At 58.1% G+C, this 15,951-nt stretch overlaps 1 protein-coding gene across 1 annotated transcript; it reads left to right on the top strand.

Moving 5' to 3' along the window:
• The first annotated feature begins 3,437 nt into the window (after window positions 1-3,437).
• Window positions 3,438-15,583, top strand: FAM166C (family with sequence similarity 166 member C). The gene is made up of 4 exons (XM_047068268.1): window positions 3,438-3,511; window positions 12,723-12,996; window positions 14,212-14,324; window positions 15,439-15,583. Exons 1-4 carry the CDS (start codon window positions 3,438-3,440, stop codon window positions 15,581-15,583), a joined length of 606 nt encoding a protein of 201 aa, XP_046924224.1.
• The last annotated feature ends 368 nt before the right edge of the window (window positions 15,584-15,951 follow it).

Genomic DNA, 15,951 nt, shown 5'->3' with positions numbered 1-15,951 from the left:
AGCAGCCGCCCGCTCCCAGATAAAGCCCTGCCCAGCTTCAGATGTCTTTTCCCGGCTCCCGGAGCAGAGGCTCCGGCCCGCCTCTCAGCAGGGCTCTGCTGTGCCCTGCTAGGCAAGCTCTGGCCCCAGGAGTGGGCAGATGGGCACGGATGGGCGTGTGTGTGGAAGGCGGGGGGGCGTGGGGCCAGGGGCGCGTACCCCTGCGGGGGAGAAGGAGCTCCCCCGGCTGCGTGCACAGGAAGCTGGGCTGTCGCGCTGGTGTTTGGTGGTGATTCAGTCCCCCCAGTCAAGTTGGCCACCAGGGCTGCGGGCGTCCGTGAGGCTCGGGGAGCCTGGATGGGCCAGGCCTGGCTGGATCCCACTGTGCCGTCTAGAAATCCCAACTCAGGGTCCCCCAGCTGGAAACTCAGCATCTATCAGACAACGTTAAGGCTGTGCCCGGTGGCTGCTGTCAGAAAAGAGAGTCCTAAGAGAAAAAGGGAATGTTCTGCCTCCACCTGCTCTCACAGAGATTGTACCCCCAAGAGGCAGGGTCCTGGCCTCCTGCTTTGGGACCCCTGGATCTGGGAAGACGGCGTGCTCGGAAGCCAGGCTGAGCGTGACCAGAGATGCCCAGCTACGAAAGCCTCAGAGGCTTATGTTCCACGAAGGGCGATGCTTAAGGTCCAGGACACTCACCCAGCCCCATCCTGGGGCCTGGGGATGGAGAAGGCCGGGCCGGTGAGCCTCACTGGAGCAGAACTGTTAGGACTTGTAGCCCATTAGCTGCTGGGGTTGGGGGGCAGTGGGGAAGGGATATCTGGCAGAATTCCCAAGGACCAAAAAAGAACTGCCCTCTCTTCCAGCAACATACCCCGGCAGGCGCTTATAGAGAAAGGGACCCTGGGGACCAGGATCCCCCAAACCTGGGGCCTTTGCAGGACCATCTGCACCCTTGGCCTTGCTGCTTGCTCTGTAAGGTATGCCCCCACCCCACCGCTGCCTTCTGGCGGGGACTCAGCCCAACTGGTGCCCATTCCTGAAAGTCTCTGCCCCCACCCCCACCCAGGCTGGGGTGCTGCCCCCGCCCCTCTCCTCTCACTGCTTCATCCTCACCATGGGGACACCCTGGTGTCCTACAGCTTTGCAACCCCAGAGCCTCGCACAGAGTCCTGTGTATAGTTGGATGCCCAGTGCAGGTTGACAGGATAGCGGGCGAGCTTGGCGACCTGGAGGGAACAGAGTCTGAAGGTTCAAAAAGGAAATACTAAATTTTTCACAGCATGCTAATCAGAGGTTACTCCATGGGAATTCTACAGTCCAGTGGCCCGCGGCATGTCACAAGAGCCTCCTTCTAGATGTTTCCTTGCCTCTTTTTTCTTTTTACATTTATCTTCTATTTTCTTCTCTCCCTTTCCTTCTCCAATTCCTGTTCTTCTCTCTCACTTTTACTTAACCACGTTGAAGCGAAGAGTATTTTAGCATACTGTATTTGTTCAATACGCATGAATGTCCCAAAACATTTTTAAACCAGGCAAGTTTAATGTCTCTTTAAAAAAAATTAACTAGCATGTTCTATAAATAAGGTTATTAGGTGACCTTTGTTCATAGGGCTTGGTGGCACTTGAGAGGAAAAAAAAAACCCTCCGTCTCCTCCTTAGGCCCTTGGGTGGTTCTCTCCTGTAGGGGGTGAATTTCATGAGGTCTGTGCATCTTTAGAGAAAAGCCCATGAACTTGCCCTAAACAAGGCATTGAGCTCAGCCCAACCTCAGTTTCTATATCGATAAAAGGGTAGTAATTCCATTCTGCCAACACATGGCATCCCTTTAGCGGAGACAGCTGACCTTCTGAAACCTAAGCCAGATCTTACTTTTTAATTTCCTCCCTCCTGACCATTATCCATTTCTGGAACTCTTAGTATAAAATTTATTCAGCAAGCATACACTAGCTCCTTCCAGTAATAGGTGCTGGGGATTCCGAGGCAAATGTGATCCAGTTTCCGGCCTTAAGCAGAAGAGACAGACTGGAACACAGGCAACACGAGAGTGCCAGGTTCATGGGCACAGTCGGCTGGCAAATTATAATGGGGGACACAGTGGGCACTCGACCTGGGCCAGGGGAACACCTTCCTAGAGTATAGCACACCTGACCTGAGGGTTGTTGTTGTTTTGTTTTGTTTTGTGTTTATAACTTTTATAAATGTCTTTCTCATTATTGCTCATATTCTGCAGGGGGGATTTAGACATACACAGATCTGACCGCAGTTTGAAGGGCGGGCACAGACTTCCACCTGGTTACAAGCACTCACTCCCCTCCAGTTCCTTTTCCTCCCCAGGCCACCGTTTTCCTGCTTCTTGCACTTCTTGGAAGGCCTGTGCACCCCCTCTCCCCCAACTCCATTGTCATCTGCCAGAGAAAGCCATTTGAGAATTCCACTTGCGAAAGCATCCTTGCGAGCTCATTAGTGTCTGTGGTCTTCATCAACTGCCGTTTACAGAATCAAGCTGTGAAGAAGACACTTCTCGTCGGACAGGATTGGATGGAACCGTGAAGGCCAAGGGTAAGCCGCAGAGGGTCCTTGCTGATATCAGGGCTGCTGCACGGGGAGCTGGGGAGGCAGGTCTGGCCCCAAGTCGCAGAGCGTGTCGCCTTGGAGGCTGTCACCACTCTCATGCCCCAGTTACAGACTCCCAGTTACAGAGGAGGACGCTGGAGAAACCGGACCTGGGGGCACCAGCTACAGGAGGGGGGCACTGTTACAAGAAAGCCTCACCGGGGCCTTTGGCAAGTTTGCTCTGTGGCACAATTACGCCAACTGAACTTGGGTCCCGGGACAGGTGGAAATCACACCCCCAGACCTTTCCACCATTTGCTTTTTGCCCCTTACTTGTAAACCACTCGTGTGGAGTAGTTTGAGGGGCAAGACGAGGTGAGAGGGAAGTTCCCAGGGAGAGATGAGAGATTAATGAAGACAACTCCCCTTGAGGAACGGGGGGGTGGGGGGGGGGTGAGGGGGTTGCTGGCTCCTGGGCTCCCTGCAGCCCTTTGGGCTCCTGGAGCACAGCCACGGTGGGGCTGCTGCTTTCTGCTCCGTCTCCAAAGCGAGAACGCTCCAGGCCGGGTCAGCGAGTCTTGCAGGGGGCAGAAGGGCACTTGGGGCGCATGGGGGCCGGGCCTGTCCACAGAGTTTCCACCCCATCCTGCGTCTGAGCGGCACCACACCCCTGCTGGTGGTGAAGCGCAGAGATGAGCCCATTCCCGGACGTGAAAGCTGAGCTTGGAGGCCCACAGGAGAGCAAGTAGGGGGCTGGCCCCGGAACAATGCAGCGGGCGGTGGCTTGGCCCAGGTCACGGTCACGTTGCCAGGCACGCGGTTGCCAGGGGACCCCGGGCTGTTTACCGTCGTCGGGCAGGGAGGGGCAGGCGCCGGGCTCGTTGCGCACTCGAGGCACCCACCATGGCCTCCCGCAGCGCGGGCACCCTACTGACCGAGTTCAATGCCACCTACGTGCCCCTCGGCCTCATGCCCGGGTAAGGCCGTCGCGCCCCCTGCCCCGCCCCTGCCTGAACCATTCTGTCGGAGCGCCACCCCCCCACCCCGCAAAACCCTCCTCTCGCTAGAAACTGGAAACTCCGCACTTGCGCTTTTGGGGTTTGAAAGAATCAGGGCTCCAGTTGTTCACCTGGCTGGGTGACCTTCCCGGGAGGGATTGCGTGCCCCGAGCAGGCGGCGGCTGGGCGCGGACAGGGGCTCTCTCCGCGTCCCTCTTCCTGGGAAGTGAGTCCCCAGCGAGCGCAGAGCATGCCCAGCCTGGGACCCGGGGAAGGGGGAGGAGAGGGAGCCACCTCGTAAGCTGGGTTTGGAGACCCCTGGGCAGGAGTGACAACGTGAGGAACCGGAGAAGGGGAGCTGGCCTTTCGCGCCCCAGCCCACCTAGGATCCAGGCAACAGTAGTGTTCGTCGGATGAAGGCGAGAAGAAGACGGGTGGGCCCTGGGTGGGCTCCAAGAATCTGGCCAGGTAGTTATTGCTTCATTTGGACATTCCTTTGGTAAAGACATGTTGAGCGCTGGGGAGGTGCCAGGGGTTGTGAGAAGACAAGCAGGGGGCCGCCCTCGATGGGTTCCCGTGGTGGTGTAGATACAGAAGGTTTAGTTCAAAGCCATCTTTGCAGCCTTGGAGAGTGGTGTTTACACCGCATTCTGGGTGTTCGTCATGAGGTTTCATTCTACGCGCAATTATATTTTTTTCTGATGCTCCCCACTGTCCCCAGTTGGAAACTTAACCCTCCCAAACTGTTCCCCTGCTCTGCCAGGGGAAGTTGCATATTTCGGAAGCAATCCTAGGTTGCTTCTGTCGCCGCACCGCTTGTCTGCAGTTCCCTTGAGCACTTTGTCCTGTGATTGATCTAGAAATTGTGGTAATGAGTGAATCATGAAGAAGCCTCCAAGCATGAACTGGACTAGTTTGGATAGCCGAGCCTGTATCTGTGGCTTTCTCTGCATGGATCTTTCTGGGAGGCATATGCTCACCCTAAAGATCCCCATCAGTGAGGAATGAATGGACTTATGTTTCTAAATGCTACCTCATTGCTAATTTTGTTAACTTAATGAAAGAATCCAAGATTCCCCACCACACTTGGATAATTATTATTTTTGTGCCTTTTCGAACATTAATCACAGGATTTTAAGCAGAGCCAGTCTCCTCTGACGCTCCGATCATCCCCCTTACCAGTTTGATTCGTAGAGGCAGGGAGTATTCACAGTGGTAAAGACCTTGGAGATCATGTAGCCCTCTTCTGTTCCAGATGTGGTCACTGAGGTCTGGGGCCGGGGGAGAGGGGGACTTGCACGAGCCCCAGGCTGGCGTTGGAAGAGCTGGCCTGGCACCGGGTCCCTGATGCCTTGTGGTGGCATTGGGAGCCCCCAGGTAATGAGCACCTACTACGTGCCAGGCACCGTGCTGGGCTCTTTACAAACATTCTGTAAAAACCCTTTGCGACATCCCAGATGAGAAATAAGCAGCTTGCCTCGGGTCATTCAGCAAGCTACCCAGCCGTGTCTTTGTGACCTCAGCACCCCGGCTCTCCTCTCCAACTGCCGTCTATTATCATTAGTTAGATCCCTGCGGTGTTCAGGGACTGATTCTCGGTACCAAGGGGGACGGGATGCTGGTCTTCAGGCTCGCTGGCCAGGGTGCTCTGTCTGGGCACCTTGCTGCTCTGGGCAGCACAGCCCTCAGGCACCTTGCCACTGTCTGGGCTGTGTAACCCCCCCCCCCCCCGCCGTGAGCGGGGGATTCTCGGGTCCGAGTCCCTGGGACTGTGAGGCTTTTTAAGGGATGAGATCAGCCTCAGTGGGGCTCTGTGCCTCTTGCTAGCAGGTCGGACCTCAGTGGTATCCACCCCCGCCCCCCCCACCCCACCCCCCGTCTCCGCCTCCCACCACACCTCACCAGGCTCTTAGTCCAAGCACGTGACCTGCCACCGTGCGTTCATTCACGGCCAGGCTACTACTGCCCCCGATGCCCCCCACTCCGCCAGGGGCTGTCACCAGCAGCCAGGACTTTCACCAGCAACCCCCCCTCCCCCGCCCCCGACTTCCCTGCATTTGCCTGGAGTGGCACCTGTGCCCATATCTGCCGCGGAGCTGGCCTGGGCTCCGGGACCCTAAAGTCAGTGCCTTCCACTGTCAGGAGAGTGGCCGTTACCTCCAGGACGGCGGTCCCACAAAGGCGGCTGTATCCACTTCCCCAGGATCCCCGTACGATAGATCTGCTGGTAAATGTTTGACAACCAGCTCTCTGGAGACAGGGTGGGTCGTGATCTGTAGCACTCATCTACTATCTGCGGCATCAACACCCCCACCACGGCTGACTTGAAGCCGCCAAAATGGTGTCACAACTGCAGAGCCGGGGCGGGACGCAAAACAGCGCACACAGTCATTCCGCCCTCCAGACACAACAGGCACAGCTAACCCCAAGAACGCAGACGGCCGCGAAACACGGTGATACGATTGGGTGGTGATGAGCATTGGGTGTTTATTGCCTTTGCCGTCGACGTGATTTCTTTCACTGTGACTTTATATAATTTCTTGTATTTTTGTATAATTTCGCTTTTAAGCCGGGCTTGTTTAACCACAGCCCGGACAAACATCCTCGAAATTTAGTCATCAGCTCTCGTCAGCCAGTATGAGCCAAGACAGGCCACCTCTAGCACACCACTGCCTCCTGCCAGCTGCTTCAGGCCTGAGACCTCACCTTCCGGGTGGCAGAGGGGAGCCCCTTCCATTTCAGCCCCAGCCCGGCCACTGGAGGCGCGGCCCCGGGACAGGCAGGTGCTTCCCAGGCTACCAAACAAAGGCCACCTGCCAAAGAGACATAGGAGACCCCGCGTGTCCAGATAGGTCACTGAAGCCTCTCACGAAACCCTAAGGAACTGGGGAGCCTTTCTGAGAACAGGGGGTCAGGTGCTCCTGGAGACCGAGGCTTCATAACAGGGCCCCTCCTTCTTTCCAGAAGAATCATCAGCCCTTAAAAATGTGCCTCCGTTTGTCAGTTCATTTCAACAAATATTTGGAGAGCAGCTACTGAGTGCCAGGACTGATAGGGACGCAGATAGAACTCCTTGCTCTCCCCCCCCCCCATGGAGTTTATATTCCAGAAAGGAAGACTACACTAAAGGCCCAGGTAATTGCACACAGCGAGAATGTGAGGTGGGACATAAAGAGGGTCACAAAGGGCACAGACGGTTCAATGGAGAGGACAGGCAGGTCTGTGGGTGGCTCCTCGGAAAAGAGGGTATTGGACATGGCCCTTGAGGCTGTCACAAGGTCGGGAGAGGAGGAGAGAAGCCTCTTGGGGATGGAGGGGATGGCCTGAGGGAAGGCAGGGGTGCAGGTGCTGGCCGGCTCTGCCTCCAGAGCTGCAGATGACCTACTGAGCGGGAGTAGGAAGGACACGGATGTGGTTTAGAAGCTGGGAAGGCCCCCCTCCAGGAGGCCCGCGTCAGGCCCGGCCTGGAGTGCCTGGCTGGTTCCTTCCTCATTTCATAGACAATGGGGAGCCCTTGAAAGTTTTTGCCCAGGGGAAGGATCTGAAGGAACTGCACTCAGCAGGAAGTGTCGAGGAGAGGAGAGCGCCAGCGGAATGAGGATGTGCCGAATAGTTGCAAGTTAATTAGTTAATAAGGCTGCTCATGGGATCTCTGATGGCTCCTGGTAATTAATTTTAATGTCAGCTATGGGGCCATTTTGCTCCCTGTACACTCTCTGTACGCACAGGGACACACACACACACACACACACACGTGCGCGCGCGCACACGCACACACGCGTGTGCGCACCCACGGTGGCTGCTGGGGACCCAGCTGAGCACCGTCTCCCAGCTTGTGTGCAGGTGGGTGAGGAGCCGGGCAGCAGATGAGGGGGTCCAGGAGGAGGTGTGGCAGTGCCACGGGGACTGTTGGATGCCCTGTTACAAAACCTGTCACTCATTCCCCTCTGTTTTCTCCGCCTTAGCCAGCCCCACGGCCAACAAAAACAGGCCTTGGGAAAGCTTTACCATAGGACCACACAGGGGCTTGCTCGAGGCACACAAACGCAAGTGCATCCAGGGGACACAGACCTGGCTAGCCAAGGCGTGCCCTCTGAGCGCTAAAGAAATGTGACCGTGTGCACCTCTGTGCACACACCCGTGCCCCTCCGTGAGCGGCAGGTTCTGAATAGGATCCCCAGTGGAAGCAGAACCTTAGGAGGATTGCGGAGGAGACGGCTTCTATTGTACTGGGACGCAAATATCTTGGCATTCAGAGAAGGTGGAAAAGCAGGGAGCAGAGGAGGAGTATAGCAGAGAGCCTGGGGGTGGTGAAGACAAGAATCCCGGGAACACGTCACATGTCTATGGCTCCTTTCTTCCAAGTACGAACGCGAAGGCCCCTGTGGGTGGGACACTGCGTGCGCTTTGTAGATCAGAGCCAAGCCCCTTTAAAACAGTGTTCGGGGACGTGGTGGCCCCCGGGTTTCTGGACTTCCGCCTCCCCCAGCAGACATTTATTGAGCACTTGTCCTGGGTTAGGTGCCGCGTAGGTGCCGAGGATAAAGAGAGCACAGGTTAGCACAGGAGATGGACGAGTGTGCACCTGACTGTGCACAAAGGATGTGACACACAGTCTAGGTAGAGGGTGTGTGGTTAGGGAAGGCGCCAGAGAGCCCTGGTGCTGGGAGTGGGTAGGGAACTCCCCCACCCCCACCCCCCGGGACACGGCATCCCAGGTAGAGGAAATGTGTGCAAAGCCTCAGAGGTGCGGACAGCACGTGAGGCCCAGAGATGTGATGCTTCCGGGGCCTTGAGCGCTTGTGGGGAAGTGAGAAGGGAGAGAGGTGACCACGGTGGTGTGACACGTGTTTGAGAAAGATCACTCCGGCAGCAGCGTGGACAACAGGCTAGAGGGGTGAGACTTCAGTCTGGGAGCCTGGCTCAGAGATTCAAGACCACCCCGGTGAGCGAAGAGGGAGGCTGGCTGCTATGGGGAACGTCACTTGGAGACTTGGGGAGAGAGGAGGGGTGCGGAGGGGGATGGAGAAGGGAAGATGGGGTGAGTCCTGGTTTCTGGCTTAGGTCATGATCTCACGGTTCGTGGGTTCGAGCCCCGCGTCGGGCTCTGGGCTGATGGCTCAGAGCCTGGAGCCTGCTTCCGATTCTGTGTCTCCCTCTCTCTCTGACCCCCTCCCCTGTTCATGCTCTGTCTCTGTCTCAAAAGTAAAATAAACGTTAAAAAAAAAAATTAAAAAAAAATAGACTTGAAGCTAACCAGTCATTTTAACAATTTCTACATTTCTGGGTATTCCTTTCTTTTGACTCCTCTCTTCCTTGGCAGGATTTAGTCCCTGCACACTGCTTGCAGGAGGCTATGGGTTTTGCTTTATTTCCTGAGCCCTTGCATGCCGGGAAAGGCCCGGGCACCGCCTTTACGGCTAATGACCGCGTGGCCCGTTTGATATTCTCGGGTCACGCTCTTGTCCCTACAGACTGTTGCAGACCACCTTTCTTTAGTTTTCGTTCTGTTGCTTTCTTGTCTTTTTGTTGGGGGTTGACAGCACCTGATGGCCCCCACCTCTCTCCTCCTTCATCCCCAACCCCCTGAGGAATAAGATGACCTAAGAGGGAAAGCTGAGAGCCCCGGAAAGAGGAGGCGGGGCTGGCTTAGGACAGGCTTTCCTCCTGGAGGGCAGCGTGTGGCCACCCAAAACAGGGCACAGGGGAGTCACGTGGGCTTGCTTGCTTCCAAGGAAAAGGGGGAGGGCGGGGGTGGTCTCCAACAAGCCTCATTTCCCTCTTCAACCCACCAGTCCCATGTCCTTCCACCCCCAGGTGGCAAAGCAAGTAGGGGGACAGAGGCTCGGGGAAGGAAGAATCGGCTCCCTACTTGCCTATCTGCCTAGACCCCCCGGCTGTGGAGCCTGTATGTTTATTAAGTTTCATACACAGCACGGAGAACCCCCAGGAGCTCCGTTCGGCCTGCTCGCGTGCTGTTTCTTGCAAACGAGTTTCTGCCTCAGTGCAGGTGCCGTAGGGAGAGGGTGAGCCGAGGATGTTGGAGGTGGCGATTGGATGGTCTCGTGTTAACCTTGATGAAAAAAATACAGGCTCACGTTTAAGCGGTGGGTCAGCGGTCGGGCTGAGGGAGGTCGAGGAAAGAATGGGGGAGGAGGAAACAAAGGCAGAAGGTACAGTGTTCCTTCCACAGAGAAATTCGGGGATAAAGGAAGAGGAAGGGGGACACGTGAGGCCGCAGGGTCCGCCGGAGGATGTCGCAGCCTGGGACAAATGCACAGAAACGTGCGTCTCGGTAGGCAGAGGAAGAGAAGCCAAGAGAGGAGAGATTACGGATGGCAAGGAGGGAGGGCAGAGACCGAGAGAAACCGGGAGGGGCCGACTGGACGCGTGAGGCCTTGGGAGGGGCAGGAGGGGGGGCTCCAGACCCAGGAGGGGCTAAACCATGGCAGAGAGGAGGACTCTGTCCTAGAAGTGGCCAAGGTGACCTTGCAGGCATCACCAGCCCCAGCATCTTTCCAGGACAGAAGGGCAGAGGCAGGAGGGAGAAGGCTGGGATCCCCGGGGTCGTGGTCTCAAGGGCAGGAGGGGCGAGGCCAAACGCCTGCGTGTGGTGGACGGCTTCTCCCCTCACTCCCCGCTTGGGCCCGGGGAACCTCAAATGCTGCGAGGCTCCGGAAGGGACACGCTGTGGAGGGGCGGTAGGGCCAGGGGCCCGGGAGGGGCTCTTCTTCTGTTTCACCTGCTGTGGGGAGCGATCGGAAGCCCCGTCGGTAATCACCGTGCTTGGCTTTCTCGCCTCCCACCTGAAGACGAGGAGGAGGAAACCATGCAATGCCATCTGACTCTACTGGGGAGGAGGCCAAGGGGGCCCTGAGCAGCCGGCACAGGTGATTCTGAAGCGCTGACCCCAGAGGCCACCGTGCCCTTTGGCCTGGTGAGAGGGGGACGCCCACGATGTCGCAGTGGCCCTCAGGCTCCCCGCACCCCCTGGGGCCTCCCTGGTAAGGGAACTCGGCTGAGAGAAGGGGACGCGTCAAGCACCACAGTAGGGAGGCCTCAGGACAGGTGCCGGGGTCCCTGCAGCCTGGTCTTCCGGCGTTTGTGTGAGTAGGTCCGGCCGCAAACGTCGCTGGCGCCCTAGGCGCGTACCCACTCATCTTTTTGTTTGTTTCCTCAACATTTCCGACTCAGACCGTGTGCCAGACCTGGTACGGAAAACTGGGGATCTGAAGGTGAGGAAGACATGACCCAGCTGTGCCCGAGAGGCTCCCAGGAGTCTAGTGACGGAGACAAAGACATGAAAACAGACACGACCATTGGGAGCAGGCACGGCTCGCGGTGCAGCAGGGAGAGCAGGACCGCCTAGACCTAGAAGAGGCGGCAAGGAAAGGATCTTCAAAGTGACAGGGCAGGTCTTTAGTCCTGGGGGGGCAAGCATCCGGGGGCCGGGGGCCCAGGGCAGAAACCCAGGGGAGAAATGCAGGCGGGCGGTGGGAGAAAGAACATGCAAATGGTTCTTTACAACCGGGAGCAGGGAGGCCGGTGAGGCTGGAGAGGGGGACATAGTCGGCTCGCGGACAGCCTTGAATGCCACGCTGAGGGCTTGGCTTCAGAAAGGTCACTCTGGTGGAGGTAGGGGGAAGGGGTGGGAGGTAAGAGCGCAGTTAGGAGGATGGGGGGCTCCTGTGCCCGCAGCCCAGCTAAGAGGCCGTGTGGCCCACGCCCAGGGCAGGGATGGAACCCTGGGCTTGAGGACTAATTGCACGTGACGGGTGAAGCTTGACTTGGCCACCTGCAGAGTGCCCATCACCAAGATGGGACTAGAGGTTGGAGGCGGGGGTGCGGGTAAAGCCCAGGACACCCGCAAGGGGTGCGTAGTGTGCGGCCGTGTGCAGGAGTCTGACGGGGCTTCGGGGCTGGAGATGTAGACCAGGGTCATCCACACAAGGGGAAGGTTAAGGCCCTGGATTCCATCACCCAGGGGACCGTGTGGGCGCAGGACAGGCCCCGGAGAAAGAGAGCAGAAGAGGCGCACCACACGGGGGAAACTGAGAAGGAACGGTCAGAGAGGCGGGTGAAGCCAGCAGACAAGGAGAGAGCAGCGTCGTAAAATCCAGGAGCGGCGTTTCAAGACCGCAGAGGTCGGCAATGTCCAATGCTGTGGGAGACCCCTGGCGCCCTTGTCAAGAGCCATTTCTTTTCTTTTCTTTTTTTTGAGAGAGAGAGAGAGCAGGGCAGGGTCAGAGAGAGAGGGAGAGAGAGAGAGAATCCCAAGTAGGCCCTGCACTGTCGGTACAGAGCCCAACGTGGGGCTTGAACCCACGAACCATGAGATCATGACCTGAGCTGAAACCAAGAGTGGAACGCTCAACTGACTGAGCCACCCAGGTGTCCCTGTCAAAAGCCATTTCACTGGCACCGTGGGGCCAGGGTGAGGTTTTAGGGGGTGAGAAGCGACTGACTGGAAAAGCATGACTCTCCGTCATTCGCACAAATCTGACGCTCATGCCCTTCGGCCGTCACGCGGCCAAAACAAGTCTTTGGCTCTCTGTGGCGGTCTCACCCGACCAGGGCTCCTCAGCGTACTGTGTGTGCTTGTGTCCTCTGTGTCTCCAAGCGTCCCCGCCCGCCGGTCCCCTGTCCCTGTCGCCGGCCTCCGTGGCTGCAGAGGGCGACGGGACCCCTTGCAGGCCGTCTGAGTGGTGCCTCGTGAGGTGGCTGAGCTGGGGCGAGGCTGCACGTGTGAGCCCAGGCCTTGGCCACCACAGATCTGATGTCACACGTCACTGCTGCGTCCCCACCAACCTCTTAGATCCTCCCTACCCCTGATGAGATAGTGGCAGGACACCTCCCCATCTTCGGGCCAAACCCTGAGTATATGGAGAGTGATGTGCCCGCGGCCCTGCCGAGGGCTCAGGACAGGGCCCCGGTGCTCTGGCCCCTGCGGGAGCCCCTGGTCCGGAGGGGTGACCAGCCTCTGTCGGGAAGGAGAGGCCCAGATTCTCCTTCGCTCGCCCTTCCCCGGAGCCCCGAGCTGGGCAGTGCATCCGAGGGAAGCCTCTCAAGGCCCAGAAGCGACCCACGGGACCTGCCGCCACCCCCGCCCCGGGCTTTATGGGCCTGTCTTGGAACGGGCCTCGGAACCGTGCACTGACCTGCCCCCCCCCCCACCCCGTGGCCATCGCAGGTACCAAGGCCATGTTCCCGGTGTGGCCTTCTCCTTTGGCTCCCCCTACGGCACCGCCACCCTCAAGTATTTCCAGGACCACCGCCACGCAGCCCTGATGAAGAGCCGTACTGTCTTCAGCAAAGGCGGCCACTTCCCCACCCTCTTCTCCTCAGACCCCAACCTCGTGCTGAGTAAGCGCTCCCACACCCGGGACCGCTGGCTGCACACCCCCAGCTACACCCGCTTCAACCTGGACAGTGGCCGCTCCGCCCAGCTTACCGGCTTCTACCAGGTGGGTTGACCTGGGCCCGGCTGCTGTCCCCCTAGCAACCCGGGCGGTGGGGGAGGGGCTTGGAGTGATCCCCGTCACCTCCAAGAGGGACTTTGTTTGCTTTCTCCGAGCCCCTGAGCCAGCAGGGAACCTAGTGAGTTTGGCTGGGGGCGTCGGGGACAGGGCCTAGACTGCTTCCCAGATGACCCCCCACCCCAGGGACTCCTGGGGCTCTTGCCCCAGCCCACCCCCAGGGAGGTGTTCTCACCCCCAGGGAGGTGTTCCCACCCTCACCTCTGCCCCATGACCCCGTGGACCCTCGCTTACTTCCTACTAGAGTAAAACATCAAAGATCCACCTACAAGATGAACCCTGCCCCCCACCACTCACACACAGGGCCACTAAGCCCCCGACCCTGGTTCTAGCCCCAGGTCTAGTCTCGATTGTACCCGGGTCCTGGTGCCCACCTGACACCTCCTTGCTTAGCAGCCCCTCTGAAGCCGTACCCCAAGTCAACCTCAGCCCCAGACCGGAACCTAACTGCCCACACCCCGATGTCCTTGTCCTGCCCCTCGGGCTCTTACGGCCTCCCCTGGGCCTGGTGCAGACGTGTCCTGGTGGGTCACAGGCACCTGGGTGCTCGCCCACCTCACTGGGGGCCAGGGCTCATTCTCTGCCGTGTCCCTAGAAACCTTGGTCTCTCCCTCACTTCTCTTGCAAACATGCCTCCAGCCCGATTTCAAAGATGCAGGTGCCCCCTGGTCCTCAGGGCAGAGAACTATATGAGAAGGCAGGTCCTCAAGGAGAGGACCAGGTCAATGCTGTCAGACTCCAAGGGGCTGTGGGGACCGTGTCAATGGGCATGGGGGGGGGGGGCTTTGCTTTCCCTCATGGCTCTCACGCATAGCACCCCCAGTCCAGGGGGGCGGGAAAGGGAGAAACAAACACACGGAGCTTACCTGTGCCACCTGCTGAGCCAGGATTCACACCCTTGACCTCCGCTGGTCGCTCGCCTCATTTACTCTCCGCAGCAAAGCTGGGGTGGGGCGAGCCATCATCGCCATTAGACAGATGGGAGCTGGTCTCAGAGAGGACACCCAGCTGGGGCCTCCAACAGGGGCGTTAAGGGAGACGGCCCCACCCCCTGCCCAGGTATAGGCAGGCAGGAACTGCGGGTGCCCCAGGTCACTCCTGCACACTGACAACCTGTCATCTCTTCTTTGGGTCGAGCCGTAGATGGCGCAGCAGCATAGGAAGTCCTATCTAGACAAGACGGGCATGGTGCCCCAGGTGCCCTACTTCGTGCTGCCTGTGAAGGAGTGGGAACGATACCCCCTCCCCACCGACCTGTGAGTGCCTGCCCTCCCCCCTTCACGCATGCTACAAACACATGTCCATGGGGCACCTGCTTCCAGCCAGGCACACAGCCACTCACGCCGAGAAATGAGTGAAGACCTCACCCTAAGGAGCCTACGGTGCAGAGGGTGACAGTCACACAGCAAGGGGGTCAAGGTTAAGGGCAGCCTCAGAGGGATGAGCAGAATGAGCAGAATCTGAAAGAGTGCTTTCCTGGCCAGATGCACGGGGAGTTTGGGAGCAAACCTGTCATCTTGGCTGGCCTGAACCTTGCAGGCTTCTCCCCCCCTGCAGTGTCAGCCTTGCAGCTACACTCGTCCAAACGTGGGCACCGCTGCTTCTGAGTAGCAAGGAACTGCTGCCCTCTGGTGGACACAGAGGGCACTACAAGAGCGGGAAATGCGTCCCCCCAGTCCCGACCAGACTCGGAAAACGTTCTCCTTGGGACCTCAGAATATCTTTCAAAGTCCAACTGTCCATCTAACAAAATATGAAAGTTCCCCACTGCTTGCATCTCACTCCTTTTATCTGAGAGAGCTGCTTTCCCCAGGGAAGGCCAGCTCTGCCCTTTGAGATAATCCAGGCACATGGTTCCCTTGCTGTCCCTCCTGTCACCAAGGCACGGGAATCGGAAGTCTGTGCTTCCAAGGTGTTGTGTGGGGAAGGAGGGGTCAAGAGGTCAGTGGAAAGATCTTGGGTTTCCAACTACTTGCTGACCATCGCCATCATTTCTCATAACATTTGTTGCGTATCTGTTCCTCGTCCAGCATTATTTAAGTGCCTTATACGCATTACCTCATCGAGTCCTCAAAACAAAGCTAACAGGGATGGGAGGTACCAACACTGGTCCATTTTATCCGTGTGCCCTTCCAGCGGGAGTTGAGCCGGAATCTCTCCCAGGTCTGTCTGACACCCACGTTCTCCCTCTTTACCGCTGCGCCATTGTGCAAATGCAAATTATTCTGATCTCCACTGCAGGGTGACTTACAAGACGTTTGAGCTGGTGAGTAGCCAGTTCAGGGTGGGCTAGAAAATTGGGCACACGGGGCTGTGGGTGGGCACAGCCTTTCTGGAACGCTGCATAACCCTGTCTCCGTCCTCCCCCAGTCCTCCTCTGAGCCCAGAGAAGAAGTGGCACCTTTTAAGAGTATCTCCCGAGAACTTGAAGACCTACCAGAGGTTCCCCTCGGGGAAGAGGGTCACCCCCCATGAGCGGCAGAGGAGAGACTGCTACTTTGAGTTCAGAGCGTGATGCTGGAGAGCCTGGCCCTGACCAGGTCGGCCTTTCGGAATAAAATCTTTAGCCACGTCCAAAGCCGTGGTCTTCGCCTCTGGCCTCCAGGAACGTTTGGCCATAGCGGGACAGCGCCCAAGGGTCCCACCCAACACCGAGTCTTAAGGGCTGTCAAAAGCTCAGTGCAGGGGTTCAAGCCAGTAGGAAGCAGCGTCCACTGACCCACTGGGCCCACGCAGCCCTCCTCTGAGGTGGGGGCAGGTAGAACCAAGGACTATAGGGCTCCCGAGTCTTGGTGGCAGGGTCACTCAGGTCCAGAGATACGCCCCATCGGCTCCCACTCGTGTAACAGAGGAAGCCCCGTTATTGTACATCTGAGAATGAAA

This window comes from Lynx rufus, unplaced genomic scaffold, assembly GCF_022079265.1.
Source record: "Lynx rufus isolate CCGP_SWC_20201006 ecotype Redwood Valley unplaced genomic scaffold, mLynRuf1.p SCAF_8, whole genome shotgun sequence".
NCBI lineage: Eukaryota > Metazoa > Chordata > Mammalia > Carnivora > Felidae > Lynx > Lynx rufus.
The sequence above is the reverse complement of the archived record's forward strand: the minus strand, read 5'-3'. Positions and strand labels throughout refer to the sequence as shown.